The sequence below is a fragment of the Pelecanus crispus genome, chromosome 1 (genome assembly GCF_030463565.1).
Source record: "Pelecanus crispus isolate bPelCri1 chromosome 1, bPelCri1.pri, whole genome shotgun sequence".
Taxonomy (NCBI): domain Eukaryota; kingdom Metazoa; phylum Chordata; class Aves; order Pelecaniformes; family Pelecanidae; genus Pelecanus; species Pelecanus crispus.
Genome location: NC_134643.1, coordinates 16,654,222 through 16,668,137, shown reverse-complemented (window position 1 = coordinate 16,668,137; position 13,916 = coordinate 16,654,222). Strand labels below are relative to the sequence as shown.

At 38.3% G+C, this 13,916-nt stretch overlaps 1 protein-coding gene across 1 annotated transcript in view; it reads left to right on the top strand.

Annotated features, from left to right (window-relative positions):
- COG5 (component of oligomeric golgi complex 5) overlaps positions 1-13,916 on the top strand; it is a 200,895-nt gene that overhangs the window by 4,445 nt on the left and 182,534 nt on the right. Inside the window, exons 4-6 of the mRNA XM_075719793.1 lie at positions 883-937; positions 1,054-1,123; positions 6,352-6,472. Of these exons, the coding sequence (XP_075575908.1) occupies positions 883-937; positions 1,054-1,123; positions 6,352-6,472 (246 nt within the window). The remainder of the gene's footprint in view (positions 1-882; positions 938-1,053; positions 1,124-6,351; positions 6,473-13,916) is intronic.

The window sequence follows — 13,916 nt, the reverse complement described above, 5'->3', positions numbered from 1 at the left end:
ACTATTAGGAGTAGTTATGTTTATCTTCCACCTTACTGTATCATATTGCAGTTTTATCCAATTTAATGATGACATGCTTGTAAACAGGGCTTTATAAAAATGTAGTATGTTTGAGAATGCTAACAATAACTGGAACAAAAATAATTTCATAGGCCTGGGTTTGCATAACTTAATTAAATTCTCAGCAGGCTGACTCCATATTGCAAAAATGACTGCTACCCTTGACTACTTTGTCTGCAATTTAACAAGAAAAGAACAAGCATGTTTGTGGGCTTTCTTTGTGCTGCTTTGCCAAACTAATCTGGAACAAACATGATTAGGGTAGTTTGCTCTGTAATCTAAATTAGATGACCTGACAATGACATTGACTTTTTGCTGAAGAAGCTTATGCACAGGAAGAAAACCTTGAAATCGAATTGGTTACCTTCTCAGTCCTCTTTGTTGGTTTCTCTGAACTGTCTAGTCACTATGTTAAATAAAGTGTTAAATAGGTTGTGCCATTTTTGTATATCATGTTCAGGTATTTGTAGCAGGTTATATGCCTCTGAACAGCAGTCCCGATTGTCATTCTCTTGGAAAGCAATATGCTCTTAATATTATTTGAAACTTAACATGTGATGAATTTCAGAGTGATATTTCTTTTGTAGATTTGTGTTCTCTACCAATAAATTTTCCATAACATTCAGTAAGTGACCTATTACCTGCTCAGTGTATTTCCAAATATGCTTTTAGTCATTTCAATCTGTTTGAATGCTTTGTTGTAAAGGGGGAAACTGTTTCTTTTTTACGCTGAAGTAGTCTGCAGTAGTTACTATGATGTGAAGAGTAGTTCTTTCTATAATTGACAGGTGTTCCATGTAAAAAATATGCTTTATTTTGCAGGTGTCCTCCAAATGATGCAGACTAGAATTGGTGCTCTACAAAGTACTGTTGATAGGTATGTTGTTCATTATGCGATTAGAAAGTATAAATTCTTAATTGTTCTATCATATTCTCAATTATTCTATCATGTTATTTATTAATGGTGCTATAAATTTCTCTTCTTATTTTTAGAATTAGAGTAAAAATTGTTGACCCCTACAACAAAATAGTGTCTCGCACAGCTCAGCTAGCAAAACTTCAAGTAAGTTGTTTTAAAAATGTGTTTTAAAAAGAATCTTTTTGAATGTGTATTGTTTCCCAATTGTCAGGTATCGGTAGGATTTTCATACTCCAGTAGCCTGTGGTTCGTTGTCAGTATTCCTCAATGAAAATCAGTATTTGTGTGTCTCTTCCTGAGCTACTGAGAAGTGCTTTGTATTGCAAAGTAGGAAACTGACCTTTGCACTAGCTGAGTTTTTGTAGGATGGAGGGAAGAGGGAAGGGTTATCTGAGTACAGATTAATTAAATTCTTGTTATTGTTTGTGTAATTTTGGTATTTAATGTTATGGTGCCATTGTGTAGAAGATGCTTTTCTCCTCTAAGTTAATACATGCTTGACTGCAGCTTAGTAAAGAGTTTGGGAATTCTTTCAAAATAGTGAAGATGCAACGTATGGAGCCAGTTGTGGTTCTGGTGTTTCATAAACCCAGGTACATAGCTGTCCCTGTCTTTTGAATATAAGTGGAGTCTACAGGAGAATGTAGATCTCTGTTAGAGGATGGTAGTGAGAGAGAGCTTATCACAACAATGGCGAGATGTGTGTCAAACACTTCCATTGTTAATTTTGTAATAGTTGAAAGCTATTCCGTAGATCTTCAGTCATGTAGCTGCATTCTCTTCAGTTTATGGTTTGAAAAGCAGAACAACTCCAAATCCACAAGTATTTAATGAGTTATTGTTTCAACTATTTGTCTTCACAAGTTTACCTTAGCTTTGCAGAACTAGGAACTTACGTTTTAGCTGAAATTTGAGCAGTGGATATACACTCAGGTAGATTGCCATCTGCGGGTGACTGCTGTTGTACAGCAGAGTAGATGAAGCTACAGACTGTCATGCAGTTTCCAGTCTAGGGGCTGGTGGAGCAGCTGTACCAGTCTCTCGGCTGAACTTCTACTGTTTTCTACATTACTTTCAGTAGCAGTGAAGTTCGGCAGGAAGCTCTTAACACTCTGTTCAGCCAGTTTGTCCAGCTGCTTCTCCTGTTCTTTTGAACTCCAGCTGTTACTGTTCATGCCACTGGGCAAAACTTCTGTGACTTCCATGTGGCAGGTTAGGTGCAGGTTTTTTGTTCTCTGATGTATGTTGCGGCTGTGGAAAGGGGTGCGGGAATTTGGGGCTAAAGGTGAAGATCATTTCTGCCCTCACCTTACACAAAGTCAAACTGCAGAAGGACATCTGAGAAGAATGAGTCCCTGAACTTAGGAAATGTTTCTTGGGTGCTCTTTGCTTCCTTTTTGCTGTAGCAGGGTTACATGGATTTTACTGTGGTGTGAAAGCAGCATGCATCCAGGGTCAGCATTACTCATCCTGTGCCAGGGAATTTGTAGTATCTGGCTTTTCTTGGCTGTAAGCTAGAAAAAAGATGTCTAGGGTAAGGTGAGCCTGCTAGGCTACGCTTCCTAGCATCCAGATCCACTTACTTACCTCAGTGTGGAAAGAGGAATGATGATTCATCTTCTCTGCCAGTGAGAGTCCATCCTCGGCACGAGAGCTGCTGTCCTTTCTTGTATTAGCAGATAGATAGTGAGTGTTTTATGTTGCACTACACTGCTGGGAGGAGGTGAAGGTCAGGACACCTGAATTATGAAATGAAGCTGGACTTACGGAGAGTTGAGTCAACAGGCCTTTGAAATCTCAACCCTCCTGCCTCCCCAGGAGGCACTGCTGTTGTGTCTCTACCTGGCTGCCTTGTTTGTTCAGGAAGGGCGGGCAACAGCACAGCAAACAATTCACTTCCTGGTGGTGGCAGGGCTTATAACATGAAATTGCTCCCAAATGCAAGACTCGGGGCATGGGACACTTTCAAACTTGCTAATTTTATCAGTTGATGTACAGTTGGTGGATGACTGATAAAAGAGGTTGCTCTCTGTCAAAATCTGTATGGTTGGCAGGTATGTTTTGCTGAACTGGGTGGTGTTTAAGGGGCTCTTGTACTCATGATGCTATTATTTTAGTGCTTCTCCATTGATTGCTGTGGGACTGCTCACAAACTGAAGGAATATTTGGCTTGCATAAAGCTGGATTTTGCCATCCTTAATTGTTTTTAATATAGTCTGACTTTTTCATAAACATGCTCACTGTAAATTCACTGTCAAACTTCAAATCTAGTCCTGAATTCTAGATCGCTGCTGTGTGCTTGTGTATATTATGTCTTGTTCTGCTCTTAGAGCTTCATGGCATCCCAAGGGAGCAGCAGACTCACAAAGCTTACTTCCTACTTTAAATCATACTGTCCTCTTCTAAGTCTTTCCATAGCTGATCACAGGCTAAATGGGAATAGTTAATGTAGACAGAGGTTGTCTTTCTGAGGGTTATTTTCTGTGCAGCTCGGTTTAACCAAGTGTTTCTATATGTTGTCTTAATTTCAGATTATCTCAGTGTTTAAAAATCCTTATAAGAGCCAGATTTTTAAAACCTTTTAAAAAAATAGTAATTCTGTATTTTAAAGTTGTTCTCTTTTTAAAAATAATAACCAGAAGCAGATTTCATCCAGGTGCTACCGTAACTAAAGAGTAAATGTAGAAGAATGTGAAGATAGTGGACTATCTCATCTTTCTTCAGGCTTCTGTTATATATACATTCAGTTACATTGTGATCTAGCAGATATATGCAATTGCATATATGAGCTACGCACTGACACATTTTCAAGTGGTCATAATTAAGTCTTCTTTCAATAATTTCTTAAAATGAACTTGAGATTAAAAGTGAGAGGCTATTTGATTGTTCGAATTGTAGCAATAATGTCTGTTAGTGTTGATATATTGCTTTAAATTTCAGGAGATAACTAACATGTAATCTCCAGAAAAATCAGCCAATTTTACTGAAATCACTGAGGCTAGCTTGGGATACTGGCCTTTTTTAAAGTAATTCTTGCTTGAACAGTGGAATTCGTTCCTTCTTGGATGAAAACATCTCCTTTAGAAAAGCATACTATATCAACTCAGGAAGGGAATGTTTCCTGAACTAATTTAAAATTCTGTTATGCAGGTGGTCACATTAGAGGATCTAGCATCTGTGAACAACTGTAATAGTAGATAGAATTTTTTATTTCTGTTACACGGTCATCATACATTGCATTCTTTTACAGTGACTGGGAGTTTTACTAAGTTGAACAACTCATGTAAATGGAGATACATGGGTTAAACAGAATCTTTGTCAAGGGCACAATGCAGTAGCAATCGCTGTGAAGTTAAGAGTACATCTTCAGTGTCTTTGGATTTTGCTGCTCCTAATTCACAGGGCCAGAAGTTAAAACTTCTCTTTGTTCTTGTATCTAAATGTAGCTTTTCCCATCTCTTATTCAGTTTGATTGTCCTTTTAAAATACTGTTTCTTGGGATAGGAGATCATGAGCAACAGTCAAATCAAAAAGAAATAATCTTTTGGCACGTAAAGTAAAAGATGGTCAGAAGATAACTGAAGTTGAATTCCTAGGGAAAAACATTAACTAGAGGTACACAATTGGATTAGAGAGTAATTAAATTTGAAAGCATAGTAATACTATGCCCTCTTACTTGGTGAAGCACAGTGCACTATATAAAAAGCTATTTTTGATTCATCTTGCAGAAATTTAGTTCACAGATAGGAAAGTGATATGTGGATCAAGGTTTTTCTAATTAAAAAAATGAATTAATAAAAACTAATACATTAATCTCTCAGAGTAGGCTAAGCCCCACTTGGTTCTCACTAATGGTAACAGAAATCATGTGGTTAAGTTGTCTTAGAATGCTTAGGAAACTTGCACTTCAGACTATGTGATGCAGAGCCAAAAGCAGCGAGAGTAATTGTGCTTTCAGTGTGTTACCTCAGTGGGGCTTTTTCTAATTTTTCCTTTTTGTTCTGTCTAGATGTTTAATAAAATTAGACTAGAAATATTTGTGTTTTCATTGGTTTGTGCTGGCATAGGAAAGAGACTGACAAGTTGTGCAGTCCCCTGAATATTTGTTGAAATGACTCATGTATGTTTTCATATATGTAGTTTAACATTAGTTTCCAAAACACTAACTTGAGTCTAAAAAAGGGGTTCAAGGTCTGTCGGATACTAAATATTTTTTTAAAGTAATTTAAATTTAATTTTGATGTCCATAAGGTCAGTATTTCAGGAGGCTTTGTCTTCAGTATGAGGGAAAATACTTCAGAACAACTATGTCTTACTCGTTCCAAATTCCTCATTTACCTCTCTTGTTAATCTGATTGCAGTTATTGGACTGTACCTGGGACTGTACTGAAATCCACATACTTTTTTACCTTCTCCTGCATGGCATTTCTGAATTCTAGTTTAGATGTTACCCACTCAGGAACATTGCTTCTCCTGTAGCGTGTACCTCCTAGCCCCACTGACCCAGTCCAGCCCTAGAGGAACTCTATACTTGATATAACTCTTACTGTTTCTCTGTTGCTATTATTTACTGTGTAGAAGGAGAAAACCTGTTTCAAGATCTTAGCAGAGTGAAAAATTATGAAATAATTGATTCAGATGTCAGCAATGCCTTTTTCTAAATGGGTGCTAACGAAAACATACACAAATATGTTTCCTGAAAATTGACATATGCATCCATCTTCTTAATTTTTAGCCAAGAATATTGTGTATTTTAATAAACCCGTGAAAGAATGTGAACTAACAGTTGGCTGAATGAAGGTGACTGGCCCTATGAAAGTTTTGCTGAAAATGAGTTTTTACATATATTCCTACCGTAAGAGTCAATATCTGTAATAGCAATTTAGCCTTTAAGTTTTATTATCCTCTGAAGTAGGTGCTGCCATTTGCTTATTTTGGATCAATATTTGATTGGCAAGGCCAACTTCTTAATTGTACTAAAGCTTACAGAGGGGAGGAATATTGAGGAGAGATGCACAGTGTAAAATAAAGCTCACTTCTAGTTAGGAATAGCATATGTCTCTGTCGTAGGGTTCTGAGTTTCCTTTTTTTTTTACTAGTGTCCTGGTCCGAAACCAGGACAACTAGTAATGACTAGTAATGACAGCATAATCTCAGTAGCCTGTGAATGTAATTACCAGCTTTTGAAAGTATTGGTCTATATGGCATAAAATCATGTTAAAAAATCCTGAAGAAAGGGATTTCAGTGTTCTAAAGTTCATTGGTTTTATTCACATTCATATTTCCTTTTTTGGTTATTCCATATTTGAGGCCTAATATTATGTGACCATAATGTACTGATAATATCCCCTAATGTTACGATTTCTCTGCAGGCTGCCTGTGACTTGCTGCGGAGGATAATACGCATCTTGTATCTCAGTAAGAGACTTCAAGGACAACTGCAAGGAGGAAGCAGAGAGATAACAAAAGCCGCCCAGAGCCTCAATGAACTTGGTGAGTCCTTCTTAGTTACTTTTAGAGACATTTTTAGCTTGCACTCGTATGACTCACGCTAGTGTTTCACTTAAAAGAAACCCTCAAAACTTTTTACTGTGGTTATTGCTGTCTACTTCCTGATTTGAGTTGAGAAATGGTATGGACAGAACTCATTAGTACCTTCTTTTTTTCATGAGACTTCTGTAGTTAAAGGTCTTTGATAACATGAAAATTCTATGATAGTAACTTGTGTTGTTTTGGGCAACGTTTTTTTTGTGAAGCAATTAATTTCTTATTGGTTTGTGTTTGTATAAAACGTCTTCAGAGGCTGCAGATATATATTTAGCTTTTGGAAGACTTTGCACTACAATAAGGCATAGTTTGAATTACAGTTTACATCCTAAAAGAAAATTATTGGCCCCGTGACGTTTATGAAAGCCATATGTGATACGATACACAGATACCTAACCTAATTCAGATACTGGGAGCATTCTGCTGCAGTAGTGACTAATTTACCCTGTATTTTATTGGCTTCTAGGAAGAATGATGAAGTAGTTCTCATGAAGTTTATGTTACATTGCTAGATTGTTTTCTGTTCTTGAGCTAGCTTGGGTACTTCCACACTGTGCTGCGGGATGTAGTGAGGAACACCCCATTGGTCTTGCAGGTCAGTCGTTGGTGTTGTATATGGTATCTTTCTAGCTGTTTCTCCTTTGGTTTAATGGTATTCACATTTCAGCTTCCAAAAATAGGTTGTGGGAGGGCTGAACTATCAAACATTCAGAATCATCATGAGGTTTATTGTGCATATTTGTCTCTACTGCTCTTTTTATACTGTGTAATCAAAAAATTATTAGACAATGACTTAGTCTTATAATTAGCAGATGCTGTGTTGCAAACGGAAAGTTTTTATATTTATTTAGTATATCAGTGACTGAAGCACTTAAGCAATTGTGGCATTCTAAGCTAGAATATTTTTTCTAGTTTTCTATTTTTTCTAATTTTTTATTTTCTTTCCATTTTGGTCTCCCCTCACATCTTCAGGATATATAAAGTAATACTGTCTTTTAACTACCTGATTTAGAAGTCTTGTGGGATTAATCTGAATGCTAGAGCCTATTCAAATAGTTAAGACAATTTAATGGTAAAATCTGAGATGTTTATCTTGTGTAGTTTTTAGGATTTCTTTCTTTTAAAGAAAATGCCTTTTATTGCTTTCCTTCCTCTCTTTTTTTTCTTTCACCATTTTAAAAAAGAGCTTCCACTTTCTTCAGTTGAAGTGTCACAGTCTGTCGAGTTTCTTGTTTTCAAATACTTGGTCTTTTCCTGAAGCTTAGAAAAGTCTGAGTAATTGCTGTTGTTAAAGATGAAGGGAAATGTGTCCCCTTGCAAAGCCCTTTTGAGTTTTCATCCTACAGTCTGTAGGGGGGCAGCCAAGGCTTGTGGTCCTTAATTTAGTCCTTAATTAATCCTTAATCCTGCATGGTTTATGGCTAGGTAAAATCCCGTGTCTCCTGTCATTTCTCTCTCCCTCTCTTTTCCTGGTATCTCTTCCTTTCTTCTCTCTTACCTCTCCATCTGCATCCCTCCCTCATCTGTTGGCTGTCTGCTCTTTTTTGTCCTCTGCTGCCCACCTTGGCTGGTCTGAATTCTTATTGCCTCCCAGCGCCCACGTGGATGGGAGCCCCCCACGGAGGAGAGGCGGGTCTGGTGCGCTGGGGGGGCCTGTCCTGCCTGGTGAGCTGGTGGCTTCCTGCTGGGGACGGGGTAGCTCTGTTCAGACGGGAGGAGAGCGGACAGTGGCTGGAGTCAACGCATTTCAGGGTACCACAGTGGGAGTCAGTGGGAAGGCGGTGTGTTGCAGGGAGGCTGGATTTTGGGGTACGGCTGGGGAAGCACCATGCTGTGCTTTTGGCCTTAGAAAGTATTGGGATGCGGGGGGGACGTGGAGGGTGGAGGTGGTGGTGGTGTGGCGCAGGAGAGCAGTGAGGCTGTGGCGACCTGGCGTGAGGTTGTGGAAATGCTGCGCTTCAGAAAGATGGGAAAAGCAGTGCAGTGCTCTGTGGTGTCGGGAGCGTGGGAAGCATGGGAACAGACACCGGGCACGGGTTATTCGGTGGTGAAATACAAAGCTTTGGGAGGGCTTGGGAAGTGCTACAGCACCTGATGGTAATAAGTAGGTGGCAGACATGAGTGGTGTGAACACCTGGTATTGGATAGGGAGCTCTGCATCATGGAGGCTTGCTTTTGAATTGGGGATCATGGCCAAGATTAACAGTAATTTGTGTTTTTAGCCAGGTATTTCTGAATATCCCTGTTGGCTCTCATTCAGGGAAAAATTCTTCCCACTGTTTGTTACCTTTCTGTTGTCTGTGTGGTGCAATATAATTTCTGCTTTGTTGAAAACAGCAGCACTGTGATACTACCGGGAAAGCTTTGCACTTTCTAAGGTATAATATAGCTTTTATTGCTTATAGGTTATTCTGGGTGGAATCTTGGGATAACTGGCCATTTGTTTTTAATGTACTGTTACACTGTGTGTGTGTGTGTGAGGAACACAAACATGTGTGTGCCTGTTTAGGTATATGTATTCAACATGTATTTCCTCAGCAAATCTATGTTAGTTCACTTACAGCTTTTACTTAGATTTGTCTTGAAGTTTATTTTGTGGTGATGGGAAAAGATAAAATAAAAATAAAATCTTGGAATTAGATAGAAATGTGGGTCAATCAGAGGAACTACAAGAAACAATAGCTTTTACTGAGAAGGGGTTTTTTATTGTACACTTTGTTAAGTTGCTAGTAGTCTGCAGATCTCCAGCTTCAGTGGATGATGTTAGGAACTTTACTCTGAAAGCATTTGGTAATATTTTCACTGAGATCTCTACTTAAAGCTAAAGTAGATCTAAAATTCCTCTGTGTTGGACTTTCATGTTCTTTGAAATTAACTTCCCACTTTGGCACAGTAAGAAGAAAAAATGAATTGCCTATGTAATTTTTAGAGATTAAATGTGAATAGTGTGTGTGTGTATAACAAACACCCCAATTTTTCTTCTGCAGCTCCTCTACCTCTCAACACACTTCTTTGGGTTCTCTTGTAAAATAGAAACAGAGCTGTGATAGTCCATTGAAAGAGCTATTAGCTACATCTCTAGTGATGATTCTTCATATTTTACAATCCAATTCAGCATATGGATAGGGAAAGCAAATGGCATATTTGGATGTCACACAGTGCCTAATGCGGTGAATTACATGCCCTGACTATGCTTCTCGGTGATATTTTAATACAAATATTTTATAAAGTGAAAAAACAGCATTCCTAATCAAGTTAAACAATAGAATGTGACAGGAAAATGGTGCACTATATACAGTTCCCTTTCACAGGAGAAATCCTGCAGGTATTAAAAAATCTGCTGTCTTCTGTGTGGGTGTGCAGAAATTATTGTTGGTAAGTGGCCAGTAACTGATCAGATGAAGATGAAAAAATTCTTAGTAGTGCAGCAAATGGCTAGCTTGACTGTGGACACGTTGTTAATTCTATCTATCAGTTACAGAGCTAGCTCTGGACAACAAAGGATTTATATCTTTTGCTTGTTAAATACCGATAACCGATGTAATCATTATTCATATAAATGCCTAGATGTCATTTAATTATGATAAACTTCTAGTCTCTGTATATGGTTGTATTATAATTTATTTCACAGCAAGTGAATTTACTTTCTTGAATGACCTTGTGAGCATGTAATACTTATAGGCAGGCTCTCACAGCAGCCATAATCTTGCTCTTTTGTAAACTCAGAGTTAGTCTGTGACTAAGCTGTGCAGCCATAAAATGAAACGGAAGCAGGCTGTTGAAATACAGTTTTGGGCACTTTCAATGTAGAAGTTGCTCCAGGACGATACTACCTTCTATGTAACTTATGAGAAGAGAGGATGGGGGAAGATAGGACTATGACCTTACTTTAAAGCTGAATAATTCTAGAGAAAAGGCAAAATATTGTCAGTTACTGAAGTCTAGCTAAAATGGAGAAAACCCTACATATGTATTGTGCTCTTTTTATAAAGAGGGAGCAAAGCTTACACATGGCAGTTACTTAGGCTTAACGTGACGATAGAAGACTTAAGGGAAATTCAAAGAAATAAAGCTCAGTTTTGATGATACTTGTAACAAAGTGTAGCTTGGATGGAGAAAACTGAAATTAGTGAGGGTATGCATGATACTGGGTGAAATATAATTTGAAAGAAGTTTTTTGGCTATGCCTGCAAGACCTCTTTGTAGCTAGAATAATGCAGTTGGTGGTAGCGCTGTCTTCTAAAGTGCACTCCAGAACTAGTGACATCCACACAAAGGTGACAGTGATCTCAGGCCTGAAAAATTCTCTTGTGGAGGCTAGAAAAAAATTGGACTTAGCACCTTTCTAAGATAAACAAGATGTGTCATGTATCATTTAAAAGCCTGGATGTAGCTGATATGCCTGTTAGAATAAAAATTAGAGGAAATGGGAGGAGGAAAATGACCTCTTGTCTGCCTGCCTTCATGGGAATTGCACTGGTGGGACCTTGTCTCATCCAGTATTGAGGTTTCTCTGTTTCAGCGTGCTTTTCTAGTATTCCTACTACATGTAGTACCCCGGAATTTCCGCTGAAAGGGAACACCATTGTAAAGATTGTGAAGGTATCTATAGTATTACATCTCTTGTCACCCAGTTTGTGTCATACAGTAATACGAAATAATGGTTGATAGAGGGAGAGAATGAAATTTCTTTGTGAAAATTCACTGTTTCTTTTTACACTTAGTTGTTGTAGTTATGTGTTGTAGTAATGTCACATGGTCTGTGTTTTCCCATCTTTGAAATTGTTTATGACATTAAACAGAGCAAAATCTTTCCAACTATTTTAAACCTGTCTATTTTTTTTTAATTCTTTTTCTCTGTTGCTGTTGAAACATGGATCTATTCCATAGAAAGAAGAGTGTGTTCCTTTGTGTGCATATGTATGTACATTTATGTATATAAATATTTATAAAAACAAATATTCATCCTAATGTATCTCAGCTGCTTTTAAGAGTAACCTCATTGTTCTTAGTGGTTGTATTTGGGAACTCCTGGGGAGAGAGAGATGAGATTCCAGAAGACGGGAGAGGTTGCTTTATTGAAAATAGAACTCACTGGCTCCTATTTTATTTAGACAACTCAAGCTAACTTGACTTCCTTAAGCAAAGAAACTGTAGAACAAATAAAATACTTGTAGGAGCCTACAATATAAAGTGCTATTAAATAGTAGGCCACATAGATTCATAAAGAATTAATCCAGTTTAACCAAGAACATTTTCTTTGTTGGCAGCATAATAAGTCTTAGAACTAGAGAGACCAATGACTGTCTTGTAGTTTGATTTAAATAGGGCTCTTGACACCTTGTCACACTGGCAGGATCAGCAATATAATCCAGGTGAAAATGTTGTGCAATGAATGCAGAAGTTTTGAGAAAGCAGTACCCCAAAAGTTGTCATCAGTTGTTCACTATTGCCCAGCAATATATCAAGTGGGGTTTTGTTGAAATGTGTTCTGCAGCTGGCTTGTGTTTTCATTAATGATTTGAATGATGTAATATGGTATATCCTTATTAAATTTACAAGTAATAATCAAGCAGAGAAGAATGGAAAGTATGTTGGAAAACAGGATTAGAATAAAGAATATACTTTGCAAATTGGAGATATGTCTTAGCTGAACTGACTTCATTTCTCTTCCAGACAAATGCAAAGTCCTAGCAACAAACAGTTGTAGTTAACAGTAGAAAAAGGAAAAATGACTGTATGGATAACAGTTCTGCAGAGAGGCTTGATAGTTCCTCATGAATTGAGTGCAAGCCACTGTTCATTTGTTGTGTAGCAGTGTGACATTTGTGGGCAATGAAATTTGTACGGATCTTTATAAGGAAGGGTGTTGTGTGCAAGGCACTTGAAACGAATCTTTTGTTCATGCTTCAGCTGGAGTATCAAGTCCCTTTTGAGGCACCTCATTCAAGGAAGATGTAGGTTAATTGGAGAAAGTCCTAAGTGCAGCAGTAATGATGGCAGAAGGCCTCAAGGATGGGCAGTAGGCAGAAGTGGAAAGTGTGTGGCTCTTTGGTTTGGAGAAGAGGGGTCTGAGAAGCAGAGTAACATTCTTCAGATAAATAAAAGTTTTTCAAATGGGGAGTAAATGGCTCTCCATATCCACTGTGATCAAGACAGTAAGTAATGGGCCCAAAATGAAGCAAAGAAAATTTTTATCTGAAATGTTAGGAAAGGTTTCTGCCAGTAATGGTAATTTCAGGGGAGCTGTGAAGTCAGTATTTGAAGCTTTTTTAAAAGCAGTTTAGACAAAGCATGTATCAGGAATAGTTTAGATGAATGTGTTTTTGCCTTGAAGCAGGAGGACTGAGTAAGCTGACCTGCTACCAGTCCTTTGTTTCTCTCTGAGATGCTCCCCGCCCCCAACTCTGTTAACAGAAAATGTATTATACGGAAGTTTTGGGTTTGGGTTTGGGTTTTGGTGCTTTTTTTTTTTTTAATTGCACTGCTTGATATAAAATTTGCTTCCCACAAGTTGCTTTGTTGGGCACTACGCCCAGATGCCTCTTCGAATATTAGGACAGTGTGACTGGAAAATTCATGCCATCACTTTAGTTCAGCCTCTTCTTATCACTACTTCAGATGAAATAGATAAATCTCCTCAAAGACCTTCAGCTCACCCATCTGACACAATTACTTCTCTTCTGGTTACTCACTGTGTGACTGACATTCAAGTTAACTTCACACAGTTCATCATGTTACTGGAGTGCTGCAAAAATTGACTCTCAAAACTGTTATGTCAATATTCTCTAGGAGAATGCAGTGAGCAGAAGGAAGGTGGTACTGAGTATGTGAATGTAAATGTTGTGTATCAAATTTTTTCTTCCTTTGCCAGGAAGGAAGGCGAGCTATCCATTTCTCAGTGACCCAACTGTTTTTAAGAAAGATGTTAATTTACTCCTGTAAGTTTTTAATCATAGAATAGTTTGGGTCGGAAGGGACCTTTAAAGGTCACCTAGTCCAACCCCCCTGCAATGAGCAGAAACATCTTCAATTAGATCGGGTTGCTCAGAGTCCTGTCCAATTGTCCTGAGTCCTGTCCTCCAAAGTCCTGACCTTGAATGTTTCCAAGGATGGGCATCTACCACCTCTCTGGGCAACCTGTGCCAGTGTTTCACCACCCTCATCATAAAAAATACCTTCCTTATGTCCAATTGAAATCTACCCTCTTTCAGTTTAAAACTGTGACCCCTTGTCCTATTGCAAGAGGCCCTACTAAGAAGTCTGTCCCCACCTTTCTTGTAAGTCCCCTTTAAGTACTGGAAGGTCACAATAAGGTCTCCTCGCAGCCTTCTCTTCTCCAGGCTGAACAACCCCAACTCTCTCAGCCTGGCCTCATAGGAGAGGTGCT